This window comes from Morone saxatilis, unplaced genomic scaffold (genome assembly GCF_004916995.1).
Source record: "Morone saxatilis isolate NCDOM2014 unplaced genomic scaffold, NCSU_SB_2.0 Contig12, whole genome shotgun sequence".
Lineage (NCBI taxonomy): Eukaryota > Metazoa > Chordata > Actinopteri > Moronidae > Morone > Morone saxatilis.
In genome coordinates, this window is record NW_023339674.1 from 23,279,060 (window position 1) to 23,304,424 (window position 25,365).

The 25,365-nt window shown below is 41.9% G+C and overlaps 1 protein-coding gene across 4 annotated transcripts; it reads right to left on the reverse strand.

The window, feature by feature from the left end:
- On the reverse strand, window positions 1–24,889 carry sned1 (sushi, nidogen and EGF-like domains 1). Of its 4 annotated transcripts, XM_035654070.1 has the most exons (32): window positions 24,307–24,888; window positions 18,051–18,338; window positions 16,724–16,864; window positions 16,412–16,574; window positions 16,201–16,326; window positions 15,787–15,900; window positions 15,100–15,213; window positions 14,426–14,539; window positions 13,334–13,381; window positions 13,135–13,242; window positions 11,612–11,704; window positions 11,332–11,466; window positions 10,846–10,965; window positions 10,436–10,552; window positions 9,483–9,626; window positions 8,905–9,078; window positions 8,676–8,789; window positions 8,474–8,587; window positions 8,267–8,380; window positions 8,041–8,157; window positions 7,600–7,887; window positions 7,303–7,486; window positions 6,946–7,058; window positions 5,685–5,963; window positions 5,371–5,512; window positions 5,179–5,261; window positions 4,218–4,316; window positions 3,745–3,861; window positions 1,183–1,270; window positions 974–1,053; window positions 854–881; window positions 1–698 (listed from the first exon to the last, which is right to left on the reverse strand). In XM_035654070.1, the coding sequence occupies exons 1-31, from the start codon at window positions 24,523–24,525 to the stop codon at window positions 856–858; spliced, it is 4,176 nt and encodes a 1,391-aa protein (XP_035509963.1). In that variant the 5' UTR covers window positions 24,526–24,888; the 3' UTR covers window positions 1–698; window positions 854–855. The 4 variants fall into 4 exon arrangements, with proteins under 4 accessions (XP_035509963.1, XP_035509964.1, XP_035509962.1 ...); XM_035654071.1 differs by having other exon boundaries at window positions 1–881; window positions 24,307–24,889; XM_035654069.1 differs by having other exon boundaries at window positions 1–1,053; window positions 11,332–11,463; window positions 24,307–24,889.
- Window positions 24,890–25,365: the final 476 nt, after the last annotated feature.

A 25,365-nucleotide genomic window follows, 5' to 3' on the forward strand; every position in this document is an offset into this window, starting at 1 on the left:
CCATTTTAACATTTTTATTATTAAAATAGTCACCTACAAAATGGCCTATAAACACTATTTACAGAATTGCAAGCAGTGATGCCAGCTAAGACATGGAGAAAGATATTTATACACAGAGAATACTGTGCATCATTGTCAGAGGAAGAGATGGATTTATGGGGTGTGGAGAAAACATACATTTCCCATCGTCTTTATAAGGAGATCACAGGGCTGGTATAAGGGAAAGATTGGGACTGGGAACACTCTACAGTTATTTCCCTGAGGGACAAACCTGCAGCTGAATCACAAATAATAAAAACCTCTCATAATGTGTCAGCATGGACATGGAAATGAGGTATATAAGGTCTCTGATGCAGTACAGAGGACTGCTTACCATTAATATTTGCATACGTTTTGTTTGAAAAATCAGTCATCTAACGTCACAAATGATAAATGATTTGGGCCATTTTTCATTTGATTGATTGAAGTCCTCTTACGAAGCATGGAGCTACAGACACAGCTCTCAGGAAAGAACAAATACAACCTTATTTTCAGATGAACAATGGTCTGCTTCTAAAACGTTACAGTGGGTTCTGACAGGGTTTCTCAGCACAAACATGACCATAATCAGTTACTTCAAGTAGATTATAAACACCAAAATTGAAGTTAGGTTTTTCACATGACAGTGATGACAGTCCTTTCATCAGTATCCAAGTGCTCTAGAAAAAAGAAGAAAAGACTCATTTTTAGTATAATTGTTGAAAATCTTGTGATCCTCTACAGTAGCAGTGCATATACATGTTCGGTGGAAACATTTCATCCCCAAAACATATTATATAAATATCATAATTTTGATTGTGCTAAAGAAACAAACCTTTATTCTTGTCGGTTTGTTCTTCTGACTGTTAAGAAAGTTAATATAAGTGTGTGAAAAGAATTGCATTGATGTATTTGCAACAATATCAACACTGTATAGACAGCTTTTTCAACTCACTCTGACTTTTCTTGGGAAGCACCGGTTCACAAATCTCTCGATAACAAACATCCTGTTGTACTTTATATGTCCTTTTGTACCTGCGAAGAACAAATCAACACTCATGGATTTGATCCTTTAGTTACAAACCTCTCTAATATGTTTAGTCGTTTAAACGAGTATAAGCATGCAAGGCCAGAACAGGAGATCCGTGCCTGATGACGACTTACAGGTAGTGGCACACTCCACCCTCCCAGACGGGCACACTCTTGGTTTCAGAGTAGAGACGGGTGCAGGGGTGCGGCACTCGCTGGCACACTGCAAACAGCGGTCACACGACATAAGGTATGAATGTTTGAAGTATTGTGAGCGAGGAAAAAAGTCTGCTGGATGGTTTAAGAGTCATGTGGGATGGAGCTGGGCCCTGCTCTGCGGCTGATGGATGGTTTTAGGAAAGGAATGTTTAAACAATCTGACGCTGGATGTTTAGGTGAAGAAAAGGGCTCAAGAGGGGCGAGGGGATGTCCACTGTCTCATACACATCTTCATCAACGTCTAATTATGAGTGAATTCACACAGATATTTTATTTATTTGACTGTATTTTCAACTGAATTTAAAGTGATTTTTAAAAAGGCTTGTGGTGAAAAGTAATGTTACGATGATTTAAAATTGTGCATAATTCTAGATGTTTGCTCTGACTTAAACTACTAAAAGCAATCTATAGATACTCATTTACATCTCATAAATATCTCCAGTCCACTGATATTTCATAATTATTGCAGAATGATCGACTATATATACATGTAAGCTTAAGGACATTAAGTTTTTATATAATTATTATTTGTTGTGTTGTCTTAAAGGTATTTTTTGTGTTAAAATATCTGAATTCCTTGAGAGACAAGTGTAATATTGTTGGTAAAAACTCTTGGTATAGTAAGCAGGTTCTGGATGTCCTGTTGATGTTTGAATTCATTTTCATTGATTCAAGCAGTTTATTGCTTTTCATAAAGGAGATACCAATGACTTGAATAATTATCTATAAATACAAAGTAAGAACAAGACATTACATTTTATTCATGCCCCTAAAGTTAGAATTGTACCTATGCATTGATATTGGCAGCATATAATCAACCACTTTGATAAATGTAAACACATGTTTCCATGATCATTAACTGTAGGCATTCACTGTAGATAATGCATTCCTACTGGCTGTCATCCATATAAAGTAGCAGTGGTAATGGCTAAAAGACTTTTTCTCCAGGCAGCTGGCAGTTTCCCATTTATGGTCTGTCACAGATACATTTAATACAAGGTAAACACAGCGTAAATATTAAAGATAAGAGTAAAACTAGAACAAAGAAGGATATTGTCCACTGATAATATACTGCAGCTTTATAATCCCCCCCACAACTCTCCGCAGACTGCTGAATTATAAATCTAACACCGGCTCCCTGAAAAAAGGGAGGAAAGTGGTGCAGTGCAAATAATATGGTGCTTTGTGCCTTTGTTGACACTTTATTCATGTTGTACATTCATGCCCCTAAGCCTTAAAGTTAACCCAGCCATTCATATATGTCAGAGGGGTCAACTGTCAGCGGAGCGTGTTTCCTGCTTTTAAGGAACCAGAGGCCTATACATAGCTCAGTGCTCTCTGTCAGTTTACATGATTAAATGAAAATCTAACATAGATTCTACTGTAAGTTCACACCATGAGATGCTATAGTTACACTGATAGGAAGCAGAATTACAACCTATGGGAATACATGGACAGGACTGTAAATCCTGCACTGACACTCGTGACATTCAGACAGCTGGTGAGCGGAGATCTTTCACCAGAGGCAGGTATACACCTATTTGAGTTAGCATGAATGCTACCACTCAATTTAATGTTGAATTGAATGCCTTTAGGTGAAAAATAAAAAGAGGTTGTACTGTTTTCACTTGGAACAGCATTATATATTATTATCCATCTAATTTCAACACTATTTATCCTGATCAGGGTGACAGGGAACTTGATCCTATTACAATTATATATAGTTTCCAATCCAGCTGACGGGCATTTTGTTGGACTTTTTTAGACTGCCATGAAATCAGGTTCAGACATTCAGTCCCCCTCAGCACTTTGGTGATGCTCTAACTCTTTGTCTAACTCCATCATCAGGTCAAAATGAAACTAATGACTAATGAAAGTCCCATCAGCCTGAGCAGGTGTGAATGTGGTCAACGTTATACTTGAACTATTCATCTCCATCGCTTCATCCTCCCCTTCCAAGTGTGTAGGAGAAACTATGGTGGCCACAATATGCGCAAAGAACACAAACGCCTCTATCTAGTGCAGTTTAACATGGCTGCCTCTATGGAAGAAGACCTACAGCGTCTGTAGACACAACAATTCATTCTAAGGTAACAATTCTTATTTCCAGGTGATTATACACTAATGAGAACATATGTTACACACTGGACCTTTGAGTTTAGTTAAGATATTTATTGACTTTAGGCATTATTTTTTTTCAAACATTAACGTGTGTACCCTGCCTCTCGCCTAATGCCAGATGGGCCAGGCTCAAGCCCCCTGTGCCCCTGCAGAGGATAATCAGATATAGATAATGAATGGATGGATTTACACTGACTTCACTGATTAGAGTTTAAGACAAAAGTCAATCTCCCTAAAGAAAACCAAGTGTTTATATGACTATCCAGAACATTTTCTCATTTGCCAGAAAGCAGCCTACTTTCACCGAACCCACCCCGTGTGTATGTGTATGTGTGGAGGGGAAGCACATAAACTTACACAGTTCACACTGTCTGCCCTTGAACCCTGCCGCGCAGTCGCAGGCGAAGGCGTCGCCTCCGTTCACACATGTACCCCCGTTCTGGCAAGGCAGACTGCGACAGTCCTGTGGCAACTCTAAAGGACAACAGCTGCCATCAACATCCACAGCACAGAATGAGTTTGGGTGTCAGGTTCCAGACCCACTACTCCACATTATCTACAGCTGATACCATTCGTTGATAGCCTCTAGCCCTTACATCACTTCCCCTTTTTCTTTACCAATCTGCTGTCCTGAATGTTACATCTTTGTCTTTCAAGGTTAGCATCCTCATTGACTTTTCAATCACGGCACTTGGCAAACACACATAACATCAATGATAAATTACAACTTCTTCAACAGGACATTAATCTTGTGTATGTGCAGCACACAAGCTGGGATCAATTACAAGGGCAGATGTGCCACCTATTGGAGCAAACAGCAAAACACCTACCAGGCTTTGGTCTTAAACCTTCTTCTTGAATCTCTAATGCAAGGCTGATTTTGTTTGTTGTTTCTTCCATCTTTTCTAATCTAATTGGTGGGTCAGGTTCTGCAAGGCAAAAACATTTCCCGTCATGAATCGGTGTAAAAAGACAATGAATGACAGACTGCAGGGCGACTCCGCCGAAAAGTAGACGTTGTACTAAATTAGACACTTTAAAGGATTTTGTGTACATTCCTAAGCCTGGAACAGTACATGACTGATTTGACAAAATGGTCAAAATCACATTATGACATCATGGGCGTAACATCATTAAGAAAGACAGAACAATCCTAGAAAGGAAGCTTATTCTCTAGAGCAGTAGATAACATCTGTAAAACATTTTTTTCTGTTTAGGGCATAGGCTATAAACCTCTGCACTGGGATGCATTAAGTAAAAAAAAAGTGAAAATACATTAGAAAAAATGACCATGTGAAAATGAAAAAAGTTTATTCCCGAAAGATTTCTGACTTGTCTCGCTTTATTAAAGGTGAACAACGTGTGTCAGATAACGTGGGTCTGTTTGTGTGATAGCAGAGAGTCCAGTTAACATTAGAGGACCAGCTATACTTCATCCAGACAGGCCATGGTTAGGACCATATGGTTATAGGACCATGGACTAAGTTATTCCATCTGCATCAAGATAAGCAAATAAGATTACTCTTTCAATGTTTGGACATCCTGAGCAAATCAGAACCATTTCAATATGTTGGTGTAGTATGATAGTTTAATAGATGTCAGAGACATGCAATGGTAACCTGCTGAATTAATCTGGCTTTAGAAGGAGAATCTGGATAGTTAGGTCATTTATTACCATGATAGCATTATCTTCTGTGTGAAATACTGTGTATAATAGATTAAATGTTTTACAGAAATTGTGTTATAGTTGTGACTCTCCACTAAATGTTTATCACATGGTTTCTTACTTACTAGTACGATGTCGAATGCCTTTTCGAGGCAAGTGAGTGAACTTTGCTGTTATCTTTCCCCTTCTGTCAATGAGTTCTGTGTATCTGAAACATAGAAAAAAAGGGGAATTGTTTCGCATTTGCAGCTGAATAGCCAGATGGAACCAAACTTTTTTCATTACTGTTTTCATAATCATCAACATTCTAGGTGTACCTGGGCAGTTCCTCTGAGTTCTCTGTTTCTGTTGCACCTCCCAAGACCTGAGGCTGAGACGGGGGAACTGTGCGTCCAACCTGAGTCCCCTGTCCAGTCGTGATAGGCCTCTCTCTTCTCCCTGATCTCGCCTCCATTGGCACTGCGTCAAAGGAAATGTATTCAGAATGTGTTTTAAAAATAATATTTGTAATTTGATAAATGCTGCATCCCAACAATTCTATTCATACTTGCTCAGTGTTTACTTTAGCTAAATAGCTGGGCATGGCATCAACACTGTCAACACAAGAGACACTGAAATGTTTTTCACTCACAGGTAGTGAAGGCTAAGTGTTGAGGTATGCTGTGGATCTGTTCCTGCCCTGTGTTTTTGACGGATGTGAGAGCCACATAGTAGTGCTGCCCTGGCGTCAGTTCACGCAGGGTATACGATCCTAATTTCCCATTGGGCAGGAAGCGACTCCTGGTATTCAACCCTCGGGTCACGTTGACCACAAAGCCATCTGGGACGTTTCTCGGGTGACGGCTCCAGGTGATCAGCGCTGAGCTTGTGGTCACATGTGACAGGGAGAGGTTCTGTGGGGGAAGAGGCCCTGAGGGGAAAAACACACGTAGATGATCAGATTGTTTATTGGATAGCATAAAAAATATTCTTTTTGCTTTGTTTAGTTATATTAATTAGTTTTAATTGTTTAACTTAATTTCCAATGATTGGTTGATTTACTAGATACTACGATTGAGCTACATGCATATCACTACCAACTGTAGCTTTGAACCATTTATGCTTAACAAATTAATTAATATTTTTGTGTCATACAAACAAAAGTGTGCCGCCCACATGGGTATACGAGAAAATACTTACATTACATACTGTACAGAGAAAAGACAAAACTAAAGGAAAGCACACACATCCATGTGTCAAAACACTATATCAGATATAAGCTTAACAAATTAAACATAAAACTGATTTTGATGATAGCCTTTAACAAAAACTGAGCTCATGCTGGATTCTAACTGAGCAGATTCTGCTCAGGTTAGGGGTGAAATATTGTTCAGGATTCCAAATGTCCTCAATAACAGAATATGCTCTTTGCTTAATGTTTCTTTATACTTGTTATAGAACATTTAATAACCCTTTACACACTAATTATAAAGGCTTTGTAGAATATTCACAGTTGTTTATAAATGTATAAATGAACACTTACAAGCTTGCTATGTGTGTGCTTACAACTACATTCAAGTGTGTTAACATTTAGCCTTCACAGACTGTAAATGTTATCGAGGTGACAAGGTTAAATAAAAGACATGAAGTAAATGGTTAAATGAATTTTTTACTTGACACGTAAATTGTGTTTATTAAATAAACCATCGTACGATAAGCTAATTTAATTTCTTTAATGAATGAAATGTGATGATAAGTTAATTCTTTACATCTCATATATAGATTTTGTGGTGATGTGTGTTGTAATTTTAAAATGAGAAATTGAAATCCTTACACACTAGCATCTAATCAGGTGTCCAGCAGTCATGTTATTTAATACACACTTGACTGCTGAATAATGATAGGTAACCTACTTGTCCAGAATTGCAGTGGTCCAGCTGAGTGGCTGGTGGAGGGAAACTCGTCTGGTCTGATTCCACTTTGAGTCAACACATCCACTGTGTACATCTGACCAGGGAGTAATGAGCTGAGAAACAGAAAGAGGCACACAAAAACATTGCACTACAGCAAACAAAGCCTCCTCCTCATAAGCCTCAAAACGTTGATGAAATAGTGCCCTCTAGTGGTTGAAAGATATATTACCCAGAGCTATTAAAAGTGCAGAACTTCAACAGCACCATTTAGTGGACAAAGAAGATGCTGTAGGTTTGCACAAAAAATTGAAGTTCTGGGTTATCAGTGTTCTTCTGTAGCAAAGTGCAGAACCTGACCTGAAGGTATGCTCCGTGGTGCTCGTGTTGAGCACAGCAGTGCGAGCGTCACTCCCATCTGAAGACAACAGAGACACGTGCACCCTGTTGACCGCTGCATGACGAGCTGCCTGAACCAGCCAGCTCAGCCACACCTGAGAGTAAGACACATTGACCACCTGCAGCTGCTCCACCCGCCGAGGTCCTAGCACAGAAACACACACACTTACACATGGACATTCACGCAATAATGCATTCAAACTCACGAGAGAAACATTTTCCAGAAGCCCTTTCTTTAACAATAAGGAGTGTACTCACTGGTGCGTATCAGTGCAGTGGCAGGCTGGCTGATGTCGTTGCTGTTGGTGTTGCGTTTGGTGGAGAAAGTGGAGATGTTGTAAAGGAGGCCGGGCACCAGGCCTCGCATGACGTGGGTGGACTTCTGCCTGTCTAGGACGTCTGATTTGCGATTGCTCCGGCCCAGAGGACCATAAGTGACAACAAACCCGCTGATCAGGCTCTGCGAGGGCTCCGGCTCGTCCCAGCGCAGCTCCACCTCGTTCTCCTCCACGCGAAGCACATGGAGACCAGAGGGAGGCAACAGGTCTGGGAACAGTGGCAACCTTACATGTCTAATCCATACATTAAATAATTACAGAGTGGTCTTTGCAATACAGAGGATGAGCTACAGAGTATAGGGGTGACAAATGACAAGCTGATTGAGCTGGACTCAATGCAATTTGGGGTGACTCTACTGACCTTTCTCACAGTCTTTGCCTGTGTGTCCCGTTTTGCAAACACAGTTGTAGTTGCCTCTCCTGTCGCTCCTGCACAGGCCACGGTTTCCACAAGGTTGCAGTACACAAGGGTTCTCCACTTGGGGGAGACAAACACAAGCAGTTAGCGCAATATGGTTCATGTCACAACAGCAAGTTGTGCGATCAGCTTTTAAACCAGACTTGTGAGGCAGTGCAAAATCACTTACACATCTGGCACTGGTTCCCAAAGAAACCGTCTTTGCATACACACAAATAATTCCGTCTGTAACCCCGACACACACCTCCATTTAGACAGGGGTTGGACTCACACCCGTCCTGCTCTGCACACAGATATTTAAGGTAGAATTTGATTGCTGTCCGGTCAAAATGTATAAACTTTAAAAGTGATGTAACAGGTTGCATAAAAACTGTACCTATTTCACAGTTCTGGCCTTTGAGGCCTTGTGGACAATGACACAAGTAGGAGCCAGGCTGGTCTTCGCACGTCCCCCCGTGCTTGCAGGGTTCCGACAGGCACTCATTTATGTCTGAAGAGAGATAAAACAGGAAGAACATATGTGTGCAGGTGCACTGCATTTTAGGATTCAATATTAGAAGACTTTGAACAGGCTTTACCTGTCTGACAGCGCTTTCCACTGAAGCCGTCACCACACTCACACTGGTAGGATCCGACCTGGTTCCGACATGTACCGCCATTAAGACAAGGCTGCGATAGGCATTCATTGATCTCTGTAATGATTGGAAATTAAGGAATCGGTCTAAACCAACATCAACCCTAAAACATTTTAGCGTATAAACTGATTTGTGTTGTTGCGTTGTCCATGTGTTAGTGTATGTTACGGACCCTCACAAACGGGTGGTTGGCTCCAGTCTCCCTGAATACCACAGATGCTCTGGGTGGCTCTTGGCACGGACATGAAGCCTGAATGGCATATATACACAGCCATGGAGCCTGGCGTTGTCGAGGAGAACTGGACCTCAGCGTGCTTCACTTGCGGAGGCGGCCCACAGCCCAGCTCTGAATACAAACACATCAATAATGTCAGTGTGGCTGCATAGTAACACAAGCTCACAAACACTGGAGCTTAAAAGAGCCCATCCAGGACTGACTAATGGCAACAGAGGTGTTTTCCATCCAGGCTCTCCTAAAATTACCTCCAGCATGCTGTTAGTGTGTGTAGACATGAATCATCAGGTCTATTCAGGTCTTACTTTATATAGCATATGCAGCCGTTCTATATCTGTAAATGTGGGGACTCAAGTACAGCAACACAGCTAAGATTATCTTCAGATGGACAGCCAGTATCTCTACACTTCACAGCTCAGGATATCCCCTGTCTGTTAATCTATTCAACATCATACAAATTTCAGCATCAGAGTGAGAATTGGACATTATCGTGTGGTGAGACACAGTCTGCTTACCTGCGGAAGTTTGTGCTGAGCTCGTGCTTATTTCACAGTGCCTGCCGCTGAAGGCCTCAGTGCATTCACATTTGTACTTTCCTATGTAGTGAAAACATGTCCCCCCATTCAGACAGGGGCTGGAGGCACAGGGGTCTGGCTTCCCTGCAAGAAAATACTTATTATTGATAATAATGCAGCCAAATGTGCTTTACAAGACAGGATTAAAGACAATCTTAGGGAAAAAAATGAACAAATTAACAAAAATGAAGAACAATACCAATAACAACAACAACAACAGAGAAATATGATATAAATTAGATGAATACCAAAGATTACAATTAATCAAATTACCCTAAATTAAAAGCCACATTAAAAAGATTTATTTTTAAAGATACCAGGAGAGTTTGCTGCTCTCAGATCTAAGGGGAGGGTACTTCACAGTTTATGGTCATAAACAGAACGCTACTTCTATAAGAACTTCTGAAAGTAAGGCTTTGAAAGATCTGAGAGTTCTTGTTGGAACATGAATCAAAGGCAGTCTCTGATATAGGAAAGTGCCAGGTTAATAAAGGTATTATAAACAAGTAAAAGGACTGTAAAATCATTTCTAAAAGATAAAGGTAGCCAGTACAGTGTCACGACTAGTGGGGTAACGTATTAGTCAAAGTCCTGACTGTGTAGCCGTTCTGCAATTTAACTGTAAATTTTGTTGTAGGAAGCCCAGGAAAAAAACCAATACTTAATCTTTCACGTGGGTCTTAATTATTTGCACAGTTAAACACTAACTGCAGTCTCTATCTTCCTACTTTTTAAGCAACAAGTAGAATCTGCTCATTTAGTTTTACAATAATGTTACTCTTTCACATATTTATACCAGAGCATTGAAATGAAATTAGATTACTTCCTGTGCATTTCTGCATGTGTTGGTGAGTGTAAAAAGACTTAGAATATCGCTTGAGGGCGGCACTTACCCACTTCACAGTGTTTTCCAGTGAATCTGTAAGGACACACACATCTGTAGCTCCCTGCCTCTTCCTTACAGGAGCCTCCATTGCGGCAGGGACCAGAAGCACAGGTATTGAGTCTAACTGGAAAGAGAACGGGAGAAGGGAATCCTTGAAGTAGAGACCGCTCTAGTCACACAAAATAAATCTGTTCCAGTACATTGCACTTCAAGTCATAATTCAGGAAAATAGCCTGTAACTCAGTCATAAATACAAATTATCATAAGCCTTTCAGCATTGCAATATTTCAAGCAGCATTACGAGTAATGGCATGTTTCCTGGTGCATTAAAAGCTGGATTTGAGCAATAACGCACAGGTTTAAAGGAAGTTGTGTTAAGTATAAGTGTTCGTATAGTGTTTTTATCAATTATGCTACCTTTTTCACAGTGCTTCCCCCAGTATCCGTATTTGCATTCGCAGGTGTAGCCTCCATCCCGCTCGTAGCAGTAGCCCCCATTCAGACACGGAGAGGAGTCGCAGACCGATCGGGGCTGTACTGAAAAACACACACCGATACTTGACTGTGTTCCATTGCACTGGGAAACAGTAAAACCGCTTTAATATTATTCAAGCATGCAGGCTGGGTCCAACCTTTAAAAAACACATTATTTTGTCATTTTATGATTGGATCGAACACAAAATCTCCCACGAGCATTCAACAACAGCATAAATCATTTTGAAATGTCTCTCCATGTCGTAAATGTAAACTGCAAATGTGGCCATTCCTTTTGAAATAGAAAGTGACAATTGTCAAAGAGCAGTGTGTTTCAAAATGTGTTTGTCACTATAGAAACCAGCTGCTCATGCAATGACACATAGCTGCAAAGTGACGTGTTGCTGGGTTGGTGCCTGAGGCTCTTACCATAGGGGTAGAAGTCCTTATGATCTAGCTCCGCTCCACTAGTCTGACATGTACACAGGTAGGTCCCTCCGTACTCCAAACAGGGACCTCCATCAGGACACGGCCTGCTGTTACTGCACGGCGTCTGAGTTACTTCTGAGAGAAAGGGGTTTGTGGAAGACAGGTTCACAGATTTTAGAATAATGGCTTTGTGTTTGAGACATTTATGATCCTTTTTTTTCCACATTCACCCACAAAGCTCTTGTGAGACACCTGATAGGATTATACGTATGATACCCACCAAACTGACAGTAGAGTCCTGTGTAGCCTGAAGGGCATTCACAAGTCCCATTGCTGTCCACACAGACACCCCCATTCTGGCAAAGACATTCCTCTGCAGACACAGGAAGAGAGAGAGTGCATGTGTGTGTGAGAGAGAGAGGCTCAAAGCTGGAAAGTTTGCTCGAGCTGCTTGAAAGCAAGTAGTTACATTATGTTAAGTTTTCAGTACTGGCCTAAGTGTAAACATAGGCAGAGGTACAAATGGTCAACATGTGTACCATATGCCGGGCGTCTTTCATCTGCTATACTGTAAACTATGTATTGATTCGCTGTCATTTCTCTTTCCCAATCTTTTCCAACAAAGTTCACAGGACCAGAGGATTACCAGTCAGCACGCTGCACATCCGCTCCGTACAAATTGTAAGAATGTTTTTATTTTCCTCTCCCTCCTAATTGCGGCAGTGGATCAAAGAACGTGGCCGTATCGCAGCTAAGTGGCTCCCCTTTGAAGTCCCGGGAGCTCGGTGGAGGGTATTATTTTTCTGATGATATGGAGCATATTTTGCGACCAGAATGTATGGCCCTGAGGGCAATTAATGGATTGTTAATTTGCGAGAGACACTTTCATTGGCCACCTGTGCGGGCCCGGGCCCTTTGATCTGAGAGGCCTGATTAGGCACTTCTGAGTCCCACTACTTTCTCTTCCTTGGAGGATCATGCTCCTTTTTCCACTGTGCCTTCCAAGTGAGCCAGGCAGGAAAGTATTTGGGAGATTTAAGAGAGCCTATATAAGCACTGATAGTTATTTCAGCTCAAGGGTGAGAGGTAGCATGCATTTGCAATAGCTCAAATACTATTAAAGGGCTTTTAGGTGGGGAAAAAGAAAAAAAGCCTTGCAACAACTGCTATCGGAGGGTGACACTAACCTCTCATGGGAGCCTGAATTAGCTTTAAATGGTTCAAGAATTATTTCCTAAAACAAATATAATATGATACAGACATTAAACATAATGTGAAATGACTTAATATGCATTTATGAAAGGAAGGCATGAAGCATTAGCTGAGGATGATAGCGTTTTACATATTTTGTGTTCAAATTGCCCTATGGTTATGCAAGCAGCAGCTGGGCTTGAAACTATAGTGTGGTGCAATGGCCAACTTCCAGAGAGGCAAGTAGCGGTGTGGAAGCATGCATATTTCAACAGCTCTGTCTGAAGAAATGACCTGAATACCAAAGACCAGCTTTGACTCATAAAGAGGCCTTTTCAAGTCTAGACAAAGCACTTCCTCTTGTTGGTAAACTAATAAAATGTGCTATAAAACAATTATTCACAACATCAAGCGACTGGTTCCCGTAGTAAACTGGGCGAGGCCGTGTCAGTTTTGATAATTACAATAATCCATCATCACAGCAGCCTCTTCCAGGGCATAGCTCCAAATTCCTGTGGGATAGCACAGCTCCTCTTTAAATACCCCAGTCTGCTCTCTACCTGCCCGAGCTGCCTGGAGTGAGCAGACAGCCGATGCCCGAGTGTACAATACCTTCACACTTGTCGCCATAGAAGCCCGGAGCACACGTACAGTTGGAGATTCCCGAGCTGGTGTGTTCACAAATCTGATGCTTCTTGCAGTCTTCTTTCTCACACAAGGCTGCGTATGGGAAAGCATGCTGTGGTGTAAGGATCAAACTGTATGTGAAGATATTTGGCAAAGCTTTTGCTGTAGCTGTACTTGCTTTTACCTGTTTGGTTTTCTGCCTCAGTTGAATTGTCCTGAAGCACCACCAACTCTGAGACAGGAAGAGAATGTGCTTTAAAGGGTTTGGTTCACCCAAATACCAACAAAACATGTTTCCTCACTTACCTCTGGTGGTATTTAGCAATGCAGATAGTTTTTGTTTTATTCCATTCACCTCCACTGTATTGGGGCGGCAGCAGTAATCTCACTGACAGATATCTCCAAACCTGAGCAAATAAACCCAAAACTATGTGCATGGCTAGATACCACTAACGAGACGTAAGTGAGAAAGATGTGATACAGTATATGAGAAATATATGAGAAATGTGATTATTATTCACCAGTATTAGCTTATCACAGATGTATTGGTATTGGTGCATATTACATAACATAGTTTTCCAGCAAAGAGCACTGACAAGCAATTCTTTAATAGCCAGTTTTAAGAGATTTTTATCAGAAGTGTTGGTTTATGTCATGCATTTATGAAATGTATGAATACAATCTGAATATTGGCCAATATGTATATTTTGTAATTTATGTGATCTGACCCTTCAAACAAGACTTGCAGAGTAACAGATACATACTTTATTGCAGCCAGGCCGATGGACAAACAGACATAAGAAATTTGCATATGCCATAGTCCTTAAAAAAACTAGGAATATAAAATAACCATTCCAATCAGATTTTGTGACCTGATTAGGAATTGTAGCCGTATTGCCATTGCAAATGTTTTTTATCATACTAAACTGTTATTAAACACGGTGTCTCCACAGAATTTAGGGTCACAAATTATGATAGCAGTGATTTCAGAGCACAGAAATCTGTGAGACGTTATAAAGTCTTAACTAATGATGAAACCCTGGAGCTCCAACAGAATCAGCTCCCTTAAACAAAGTTCAATGCCATAAACATTGTTTTCCTCTCAAAGAGGTATGATAGGATTCCCTTTGTGCTTGTCCCAGTTGGAAAAAATGCTACATTACAGGAAGCCAAACAGAAAGGCAAAAGTAGGACTAGGCTATGTCAACATTTTTATATCAAGATCAATTTTTTCAAACATGCTTTTCTGAAGGAATTCAAGTTGAACTCAGGTCACCTGTCTCGCAGAGCGTTCCAGTGAAGGCAGCGGGACACACACAGGTGAAGTTGGCCACCTGATCAACGCACTCTCCTCCATTTAGACAGGGCTGCGACTCGCATTCATTAATGTCTGGAGGATGCACAAAAAAGAATAATAGTTTATCTGCTGCTGATTCAGAGATTTTTCAATCTTCACATGGAAAGCTAAGAGGTTGCCCTCTAAGACACTGAGCTGGATTAACAGCACTGAACTTCCCTTCTAAAAGAGTAGAGTTTCATTGAGCAGGTGTCCGGTATTAGGAGTAATCCCGTCTCATGTAGATACAAGGATTCATGAACAGTGCGGGGCCTGATAATTTAATTCCCCCATTGGATTCAGGTTTCATCAACAATCAATCACAGGAGGAGCAAGATTAGTAAAGGTCTTTTTGGAGACAGACCTGACTTCAGTGAACTTCCTCACTGTGGTTCATTGCTACATTGTTTGACACAAGCAAAAACAAAAAAAAACAGTAGAAGAGTTGTTTGCAAATGAATTCAACCATAACCGCAACTTGGACCCATTTGTCTAGGTAGACTGGGACAAAAACATCTGCCAGAATGACTGAGTTTGATGTAGAAAGCAGCAGAAAATATTTCCTCTGGAGGGAGTGCCTACTTTTCCCCCAGAGTGTGAAAAACCCTGCTCACCTGTCTCACACAGGACACCAGTGTAACCCAGTTCACACACGCAGGTGAAACTGCCAGCGCCTTGTACACACGAAGCGTTGTTGTGGCACGGTCTGTCTTTGCACTCGTCAATGTCTGTAACACACACACACACATATACACAGGGACAGAGAGACACGCTCATGGAATATTTACTCAGCTGATTAATATATCCGCCACACTGCTCCCCTGACTCTGCAAGTATGTGCTGCTGGCTGTGAAAGGTATTAGAAGAGGTTTGATACATCTCCACAGGCTGGACTGTGGGAATAGGCACAGAAGATCCAGAAGAGGGGGGGACCAAGATATTCTAAAATACTTTTTTGTGTGGAAACTGCTTAATGAGGCACAAAATGCTTTAATTAATTGAGTTTTTCCTGGTCTTCAGCCTATTTTAGCATGCAGGGTAGGAGCAGAGTGTGGATTTTTTGATGTACAGTAAAAATTTCTTTATTTAGATCAATTTGTTTTGGGGTAATTTTTTGGTATTGTGTAAAATTGTGGCTTTTTTTGTACATGCTGTTACTTGTTACTTGAATGTAAATTGTTAAGCATATTTACATGTTTTTTTATTCTACAGAAAGTATTCTAGAAAGTTCAAATAAAAAATATAATTATATAATTATAACTCCAGCATAAAGCAGCTTTGAAGCAAAGTGTCCTTTGTACCTGTTTCACACTGCATCCCAGTGTATCCAGGAGGACAATGACAGATGAAACTATTAATCTGGTCTTCACAAGTCCCTCCGTTCTGGCAAGGATATGAGGCGCACTCATCGACATCTACGGAAACAGGTTGAAATACAAAGGAGGTAGTGTGACTCTTTTAATTAGAAGAAAACATCTGGCCACGATCAGTTACTAAAGATATGTCTGAGGAGAATGCAACCGATTGGCATGAAGCTGATACAGGTATTAAGGAAATATCCCAGTGACCCTTTGGCAGCTTAGGTGAAACCTGGTATTTTTTTTACTGGTTGACATTATTTTTCCTGGCTGATCTCAGGTAGACAGGTATTCATTCATGGTGTGCAGTGTATGTCAAGCACAACAGAGCAGGAAGCAGTGTCGGCCATAACTCACCAATCTGGCATCGCCGGCCGGTGAAGCCAGCCAAGCAGGAGCAAGTGAAGGAGGGGTTGCCTGTAATGCAGTCATCTATGCACTGGCCTCCGTTCAGACACGGTCGCAGGTGTGGGCACACTGATGCTGCGGAGAGAGGTCAATGTAACAGGAATTGTAGAAGCAAAGGTATTAAGATGGCCAGGAGGAGATCTAATCTCCTAGGTCTTACCAGAGTTATTGCAGCCACCCACTTCCACATTTGCATCATCTATACGGAAGACCCATCTGCCTGGGTAGCCCACGTTGGTGGTTCCCTCAACGTTCACCACGTCAGCCGTGCGAGAGCCAGGGATGTTGAAGTAACGCTTGCCATCGCCAGCATTGAAACCTGCCTGGGAAGAGAGTAACAAGGAGCCAGACATCACAAAAGAAGGCTGAATTAGCACTTGCCGAATTTCGTTTGCAACTTCACAGGAAGCAGATTACACTGTACATTTCAAATTTGAACCGTCACCATAAGCATATAACCATGTGATCTTACCTGCGCTGCAATCCCACCCAGCCCTGCCAGGTTTCCTCCACTGCTGGCATGCATGCCTGTGGTCCATGTGATATTATTGTACTGGAATATAGTGAAGGAAAGCTCTCCATCTGTAATAAGCACCACTTGGAAAGTATTTACCTGCACAGAGAGGAACAGGCTCGGTTAAACCATTTCCTGATTTCCACGAAATCTGGTAATAATGCATGCATCTGACAGACTCCTCATTTTAATGGTACAGATTCCTAAATCTCAGTCAGACTAGAGACATAATAGACTCCTCCAGGCCTGCTGTTGAGGCAGATAGCAAGAAATTCACAATAACCATTAGAATGAAACCCAATAGCTGTGCTTTCTGACCACATATATCCCAGTTTTAAGTAACAACAAGGCTAATTTAGGCCAGTGGTTCCCAGTAGTTTCTCCCTGAGGAGGATGAAGTAACACACCCATCATGTTCCAAATGTGTTAATTTCAGTTGATTTTAAAGTGGATGTTAAAGGATTATCGGTGAGTAGGATTCAGTGGCATCTAGTGGTGAAGTTGCAGATTGCAACCAACTGAATACAGTTCACTTTCCAAATGTGTAGTAGAACCTATGATGGCTGCAAAACTCACAAAAAATGTGAAAAGCCCTATCTAGAGCCAGTGATAAGTTTGTTTGTTCTGGGCTAATGTAGAAACATGGCAGACTCCATAGAAGAGGAACCACGTAACAAAAACAAAGCGATTCTCATTTTTAGGTGATTATACTCTAATGAAAACTTGTGAATATTATATTCCATTTCTGCCAATAGGTCCCCATAAATCTTACACACTGGACCCTTAAGTAACATTACAAAAAGTGTAATTTCTTTTAATAAAAGCTCTCACTACTAACATTTTAGGGAAAGCAGAAGCTGGATCTTTCAGCAATTTATTCATTACTTTTAGCTAAGTAATTTCCCTGTTTATCTATTCATTTTAAGGTGATTTTTAAAAATTGTTTACATTTGGCTAATAATCCTAGTTTAGCTATCACTTTAAACCAACCAACCAGTATTTATATTACATTTAGCTTACTACTCTTCTAGCTTGCTAATTAGTTTCCATGCACAATACATTTTCTAAAGATCAGCATCAACAACAATTTGGACGATTTTATTTGGACTGTTCTTTCTTCTGAAACACAACTATATGGACATCAAATCAGAATTTTGCCTTTTCCCTGGTTGGGAATCACTGATGTAGGCCATAATATGCTTCAATCCTACAGTACATAAAGAATCAGAGCTGTTAAAGCAGTAACTACATGATAATGAGAGAGCTGTACAGTATGAGTTTGTACCGGTGTGAGGGAGTTGCCTCCAAAGAAAGTAACTTGAAGCCATGTAGAGATGAGGACCCATGTTGCATTGAAGTTGGGGAACTCTGAAAAGTACGTCCTGACATCACCTGAGGCCCTCCTCAGGATGGAGGGCTCCTGGCTCTCTCTGTAGAAGACTTTCCCTGCTCGGCGGTTGTCCACATCAGCCCAGAACGGTGCCACAACCCTTCTGTCCCCAGCGATTGGAAAAGCCACAGGTGTGAACTGTGACACCTCCCTCAGGAAAGACACCAGGCCATTGTTGTTAACCTGAGGACGAGAGAGATGGAGTATATATTTAGTTAAACATGTCAGATGAAGCCACTGTGACTTGTTTGAAGGATAAGGCGGGGTTAGAGTGGAAGTGCTAAGGAGAAGTCTGACCTCACGGGGAAAAAACAGCAGCATGGGGCAGCGGACGCTCCCATAACGGATGTTTGCACTTCTCATGTAGCAAACAGACGCTAACTTTATTCCGTGAAATGACAGCAGCTGAGAAAACCAGGTTTCTGCTGCTCACGCACCTGCAAAGTCATCACACCAGGAAGGACGTTCACGGCCTTTTAAATCCACAGATGTCTGCCAACAGCAAAGCAACCAAATAAATGAATCCGTTCTCCCCTCAACCACATATCTTATTGGTGAGAAAAGTACAGTCAACACCGCGGCAAGCTGTAAACACAACACTGACATATGACCACCTTATAAAGTTATATGGCTCACATATTAGCAATGCATATTCCCTATTTACACATCCAGCAGGCAAATGTAAGCCCAATTTTGAGTCTCCATTTAGCTTTGCTTTGGTCTCCAACAACTTCAGGGGGAAATATCTAACTCTATAGCAGCTGTGTTCAGCAGCTAGTTGCTAACCTTTTTGTCGTTTGGTGCCCAATGTGTACAACACATCAGTAATCAGAGCTTTTTTGCCTGCTGCTGGAAACAAGGTTGATAAAAGTGTTCAGACTGAACCAAAAACAGTGATGTTACAGTCATTATTTAGATTTTATATTTATTATTATTTATTAAAGAAATTTGATCAATTGTTAATCTCAAAATATTGCGCAATTTTGAAATTGTGTTACAAAAGTGCAACAGAGCAACAGTAAGGACTACAAACTGAGAGCCACAGAACCAAGACGGTAAATGTGACAAATGTTCATGTTTTGCTCGAAGGTTTTCCTGCCCTGGTGCCAGATGAAAGAGGTACTGGAGGTGCAGGAAAAGGAACAGATTATTGATATCAGGTGTACAGGAAGTAAATGAGGGATGTTTCAATGCGGACTGGAGCTTATTATAACGGAAGAAAGTTGTGCAGGGAAAGAATTGAAATGCTACTACAAGAGATTTCTGTGATAGATTCTACAATAGCACTTGGGAAATGGTCAGTGATGGATTATAAAAAAACATTTAGCAGTGTTAAGTCCTTCAGTCACAAACATGAGGTGGTGTGTGACCAGCCACTGCACTAAATTTTGAGAAGAAACAGGCTGCTAAACCTGAGTGGAGAGGAAAGTTCTACAGGCTGAAGGATTGAATCCCCATGAAAGGCCTTCATTCATTCATACATCATTTCTGCATATTATCAACAAGGGGAGATTCTTCCCACCATGGCACCTATCCTGTTTCCTCTAATGGCTGGCATGAACTTTGCCTCTCTGCATTCAAGCCAAGTGGCATGTGACAGTGACAAAGCAACGTCAGACGGCTCGGCTTTGCTCCCTGCATGTATGAAAACCATAATTTGAAGGACTTTGCTGTAAAAACAGCAGAGGAAGTTTTGTTTGGCACAGCACAGGGCTAAGTTAATTGCCCGACCACAGTCTTCCCCTCTGCATCAGCGTGATGTGGTGAGAACGTGGCTGATGTGGGGAAAAAGAGGACCGACTGCAGGGGCAGGGCCCAGGGGTCAGCCAGAGCGCCATCTGATACCGGGAGAATAACAAGAGAGAGGGCACCAGGATGGATGAATGGAGGGATGTACATGAATTACAAACCTCCCACACCCACATACCCACTAATGAGAGACCTGTGGTGGCAGCGGTCTGGAAGTCACCCATCTTACAGCAAAATTAGTGTAGGAAATCATGCTGAACACTAAATAGAGTTTATGCTTGAATACTGGAATATGTTTAATCGCCTAATCCAATCTCTTGTAGCATCTGGAACTGTTTAAACAAGTGTATTTCTTACTTGTTAAGATTTTTTAGGGGACCACTTTGACATGGCAATGACCTTAGAGGAATTTAAACTGAACTTGGGACTTTTTTCTTTGCTGCATATCACATACTTCCCTTCTTCTCATGGATTTCAACCAGGTCGTAACTACTACAGAGATCCAGTGAAGGGTGGTTATGCATCACACTTATGTGAGAGAGTGAATGGGTTCAGAGCTGCCTTATGTTATGCTGTAACATGACCAAGGTCAGAATCACAGGGGAGAGAGGTGCGATCAGTCAACCTTGTAAGAAACATCTCTCTCCCCATATTTCTTTCTCTCACTCTCAATGGTGCCACTCCACTCTACAACTCCCTTGTTATTTTTTGGGAATTCTCTGCCGGATATATCCAGGATTTTGCTTGGGTGGTTTTCTTTAGAGCCAAGCAATTTATGGACTAAAATAAACTTTCATCTGGCTTAAGTCAAGCCAAAGCAAACCCCTGGATGAAAAAGGTGCCCATGGATCAACTCAGGAAAACCTTCGTTTTCCTTGTCAAAAACGGAGGTTTCACAGCTACAAGCTTGTCCAATTATTTGACGAGACCGAAGGAAGTGACTAAAGTCTAACAGTCTGTGCACTTGGCCTGTCTCCTAAGCCCCGGCTCACCTTTATCTCCAAAGAGTTTAGATTGAGACAATAAATCCCGTCTGGAACAGTGTGGACGCACTCTTCATTCAACTTTCACAGTCCAAATGATGTGGAGGTTTTGTGCAATAAGATATGACTGCACTGTTTAAATGGTCTGTATAGTGTAGGAACATTTATTCAACAAACATTTTAATTTGCAAATCACATGGTTTAGAATTACAGAGGATCTTCAAAATACTTTCATGAACCATCAAGTAACTTATGAAAGTTGAATTTTAAGAACTAAAATTTGTTATCAGTTTAAAATAGCCTACTTCCAGTTTAAAATAGCGTATACTGGTACTGATGAAAAGCCTGAAACTAGGAAAGGCCGTAATAAAGGAAGATAGGCGGGAAGTTTATTGTAAAGGGCATGAAGTGGAAATGAAAAGACAACGTACGTGTACAGGCTGCACAATCATGTATAACAGCATAGTAAACCAAAATGTGACCTCTAAAGATTGTATTTGAATACATTTAAATAAAGTTTTAGGCTTAAAATCTTAATAAAACGTTTTGGTATATACACTTTTCTACTTTCTTGTCAAGAGTTAGATGAGAAGATGTACCAGACTATTTCCTGGCTGGGTGCGGTGACTTCCTGGAGTCCTGTCATCACTGTGAGCTTAACAGGCGACCAGCGGAGACTCCAGGAAGTCACTGTGCACGGCCAAGAAATAGTCTGGTACATAACCCCCCCATAAAAACCACAACTTGTTGTTTTTACATAAACAAGCTCCCAGCGTTTACGCTTAGCTAAACTAACGTCTCCTGGCTGTAGCTTCATATTTAATGGACAGACATGAGAGTGGTAGAAGTCTCCGCAAGAAAGCAAATAAGAGTATTTCCCAAAATGTTCAACTGTTCCTTTAAAGTCCATCATTTACTTTATGATTTTAAGGCTTTTTAAAGTATGTGCAGATACAGTATAGCATGTCCGTGTTGGATGAACGGTTCTTGCCATCGCTCAGTCATGTCTCTCATCCCACACACGCATGTAAAAAGCACCCATGCAGAGTACAAAGAATAAAACTTAATGCACACATCTTTGGGCCATACATAGCGGTGAGTGAAAGTGAGCGGATGAAATTGCAAAAACTCCAAGTGCTGAAGCTCTTCAGAGGAGCAGATGAGCACTAGCAGATGTGCAATCTGTAAAGAGTGCAGTTACACTATAGCACGTTCTTGGCAGCATCCTTTCAAAATGTATTCGAATTTTGTTTAAATGTAGTTTATTTTCTAATCACAGACAAAAGCAACATTATATTGTACATTTGAATACTATAAATGTACACATTTCACTACATAAACATAGTCTTTCCACTGTACATGAGTTTATGTATCTACAATAAATGCCTTTGATCATAACCATCTATTCTCACATCTGCTTTTAAACTTGCGTTCTGTCCTCTTTGACCTTGGACATCCTCCTTCATGTTCTTTGCACTGGCCATCCGTAAGAGTAGTTAATCCGTGAACTGCATTGTTTGGAAGGCCCTAAGACGCTTTGCAGATACATCTGTGTTCTGTTAAAGTGATTGGTAATTTCTCAGATAAAGCAGCTGGAGAGTTCCAGGGGGAAGACCCCTGCCATGTTATCTAAGGCGTGGGAGGAGGGAAGGGGGGGACCTGGAGGAGGAGGAGGAGGAAAGAGAGATCCCAGCAACGTGTGAAAACTCCCAGACACAAACCATAACAGAGGGACAGCCTGGTTACCAGGAGGCAGAAGTGGGACTAAAGCAGGAACAAGTCATGGGGGACCCATGTTTTTAAAGGGATTGGTAGGGTCTATTGATAGGTCATCAGAGACCTCTGTAAGTCACATGACATTTAAATGCACTGCTGTATTTGTTGATCACTAAAAATAAGATTTTGCTTCAGGATGGGACGGATAGCTGAGGGTTTAACCGGATCTGCTGTGAAGGGTTTCAAGGTGTGTGCTCTGTTAAACAGAATCAGCTTCTATGTGGTAGCCCACTGGCATGGAACAACCCCCTGGAATAAACTACTCCTACAAACTTAGCCCCTTAGTGCTCACTGAAATATTAACTGTTCAAAGCAGCTCTCTGGTGGCAGAGATCACCATGTGGCCCGTGTGCTTTATGGCAGATGTTTAATAGATTCAGGTGAGGCATTCGAAATGAGCCTGACTGCAATTACAAGTGTTATGCCTTGCGTGACTAGAGTCCAATGAGATGCACATCACAACTAACACAGAACATTTCATTATGTGGAGTACTCAGATTCTTATCTCTACCAGAGGATAATTCTGCCTAAGATGAACAAGCCAAGCATCCAGAAACTTGTCTTATCTTGTCTAATTTGACTATCAGTATTATTACAGGAGAGGTGATGTGCTGGAATTCATTGCATAACTACAATGTGACAGCAATTGTCATACACAGAAGCTCCAGACCAGTGTGTTTAGAACACAACCCCCAAACACTGCACTTCAAAATACTGTGCCACTGTCTGTGTGCCATGTGTACATGGAAAGAAGTTTTTAAAATATCTTCATTGGGAGACTGACCTCACCCTGTTGGCGCAGATGCTTAGATTAGAAAGATGACCTTTGACCTTGCCCATTGTTGCCATGGTTCCTCAGCCTCCCCTGCCCATGGTTTGAACAGGGAGGAGGCAGGCGGGGCGAGGGGTGCGGAGGAGGAGGGGATTTCGGAGAGCGAACGCGGATGCATAACCGCAACAGGTGGTGTTGATTTAAGGGAGTTCTGCCTTTCCATGCGCTGGAGCTGAACCCAATACATGACAAAGGCAGATCAAAGTGTGTTTCACTGTGGTGCGCGAAAATCCTTGTCAAACCATTCTGCTTCCTCCCATGAGCACTGTTTCTCCGTCTCTCTCTCTCTCTCTCTTTCTCTCCGGCTTGCATATTTTCCCCCTGCTCTCCTTGAAAAAAAAAGAACTGCTCACAGATGCTCTGCGGCAACAGTAAGAACACAAACTGTCATTTCCTTTAACAGCTCATTGTAGACTTATTAGAACAGGGCTTACCACTGTTCATGCTAATAGTTTCTCCCTCACTCTCCCTCGGTGCACTTGAGAGCCCTCAGAGTGCGAGGAGGGCAGATGTAAAGTGAAGAGAATGTCATGGAAGATTGTGATTCCACCCGTGGGGGGAAAACACGATATTCTACAAATGAGGTTACACACCAGAGCTTGTGAGCGCACACAAACATATACAAACTCTCAAAGGGCACTGCAATGTAGTATTTGGCTGAGTGCCAGATCTCATCTCCCGGAGGCTCTTATACAATCCACACCAAGTCAGTTTCAATTGCCAACTGCCAAGTGCATGCACACACACATACACGCTGACTTATAAAGACATAAACACACACATCAGTAAAGAAACACTGCTCTGTACTCACATAGAGTCCCGTGTGCTTGTCTCCAAAGAAGGGGAAAGCAACAGAGATCTCCACAAGCCTGGAGCCTCCGTCGTCCTGAGCGATGGTCTGGGAGTCCCCCTTGTCCTGGCCAAAGGGGTAGAAGTCCTCCAGGGGCACAGCGGGTTCCACCCCAGGCAGCAGGTCCAGGGACAGCAGGGTGCAGAAGCAGGGCAGCAGGGCTCGCAGCACCAACACCATGGCCTCAGCCACCCAGGGATGGAGATGACAGCAGGCACCGCGGAGGGGAGGGAGGAGCACGCACACCTGAGGCAACAAGAGCAGAGCAGAGCAGAGCAGAACAGGACAAGAGCGTACGTTCCTCCTCTCAACCACAGCAGTCTGAATCCTCCCCTGACTGCTCCCTGGCTCTGCCTCTCTCTCTCCTCACTTGTCCTTTAGTAGTGAACTGGGCTTCTTGTGTGAGACAGGGGAATACTGTAGATTCCTTGCATTCTGCTTGCTGCTGGGTACTGCATGAGCTACACTGCGTCTCACTGAAATGAAACGAGGGAAGGAATGAAAGAGGGGGAGCAGCGTGATTCAGCTGAGATTTTTTTTTTTGAACAATCCAGCGATTTGGTCCCTGATGGTCAGCTTAGAAATATCCTCAATAAAAGCTCTATTCTGCCTGCCAAAGGAGTTCTTTCAGTTTTGGCCCCACCTCCCCCACAGGGATTCACTACCTTGCATAATTAGCTCCTTCCAGCCAATAGCTGAAAAGAGGCCGGTAACTGGATAACCACTGGGCGGGTCTATGATAATCAAAGGGCTGCTTTAAAGAAACTCTGACAAGATTTTCCCCTTTCAGTGAAATTCCTACTATGTACAGCTACCAAGCATGCAAGGTTACAAAGTGAGAAGACATGCGTGTGTACTGTTGTGAAAATGCAACACTGTGCAGTTAGTATGGAAATGAAATGAAAATAAATGAGTTACTGGCATTTAAGATACTCACACACAAAGCAGATGCATGTGTGGATGAAAACACACAAACACATGGTGAACACAACATATTTGTGGTTTCTAATCAGCAAAGGG

Coding starts and splice junctions, on each gene's coding strand:
- sned1 (XM_035654068.1), bottom strand. CDS start 24,525: ATGGTGTTGGTGCTGCGAGCCCTGCTGCCCTGCTTCTGCACCCTGCTG. Junction 15,901..16,200: donor CGGCCGGCGATGCCAGATTG/GTGAGTTATGGC, acceptor CTGTTTCCGTAG/ATGTCGATGAGTGCGCCTCA. Junction 13,243..13,333: donor TGAGGCAGAAAACCAAACAG/GTAAAAGCAAGT, acceptor TCCCATACGCAG/CCTTGTGTGAGAAAGAAGAC.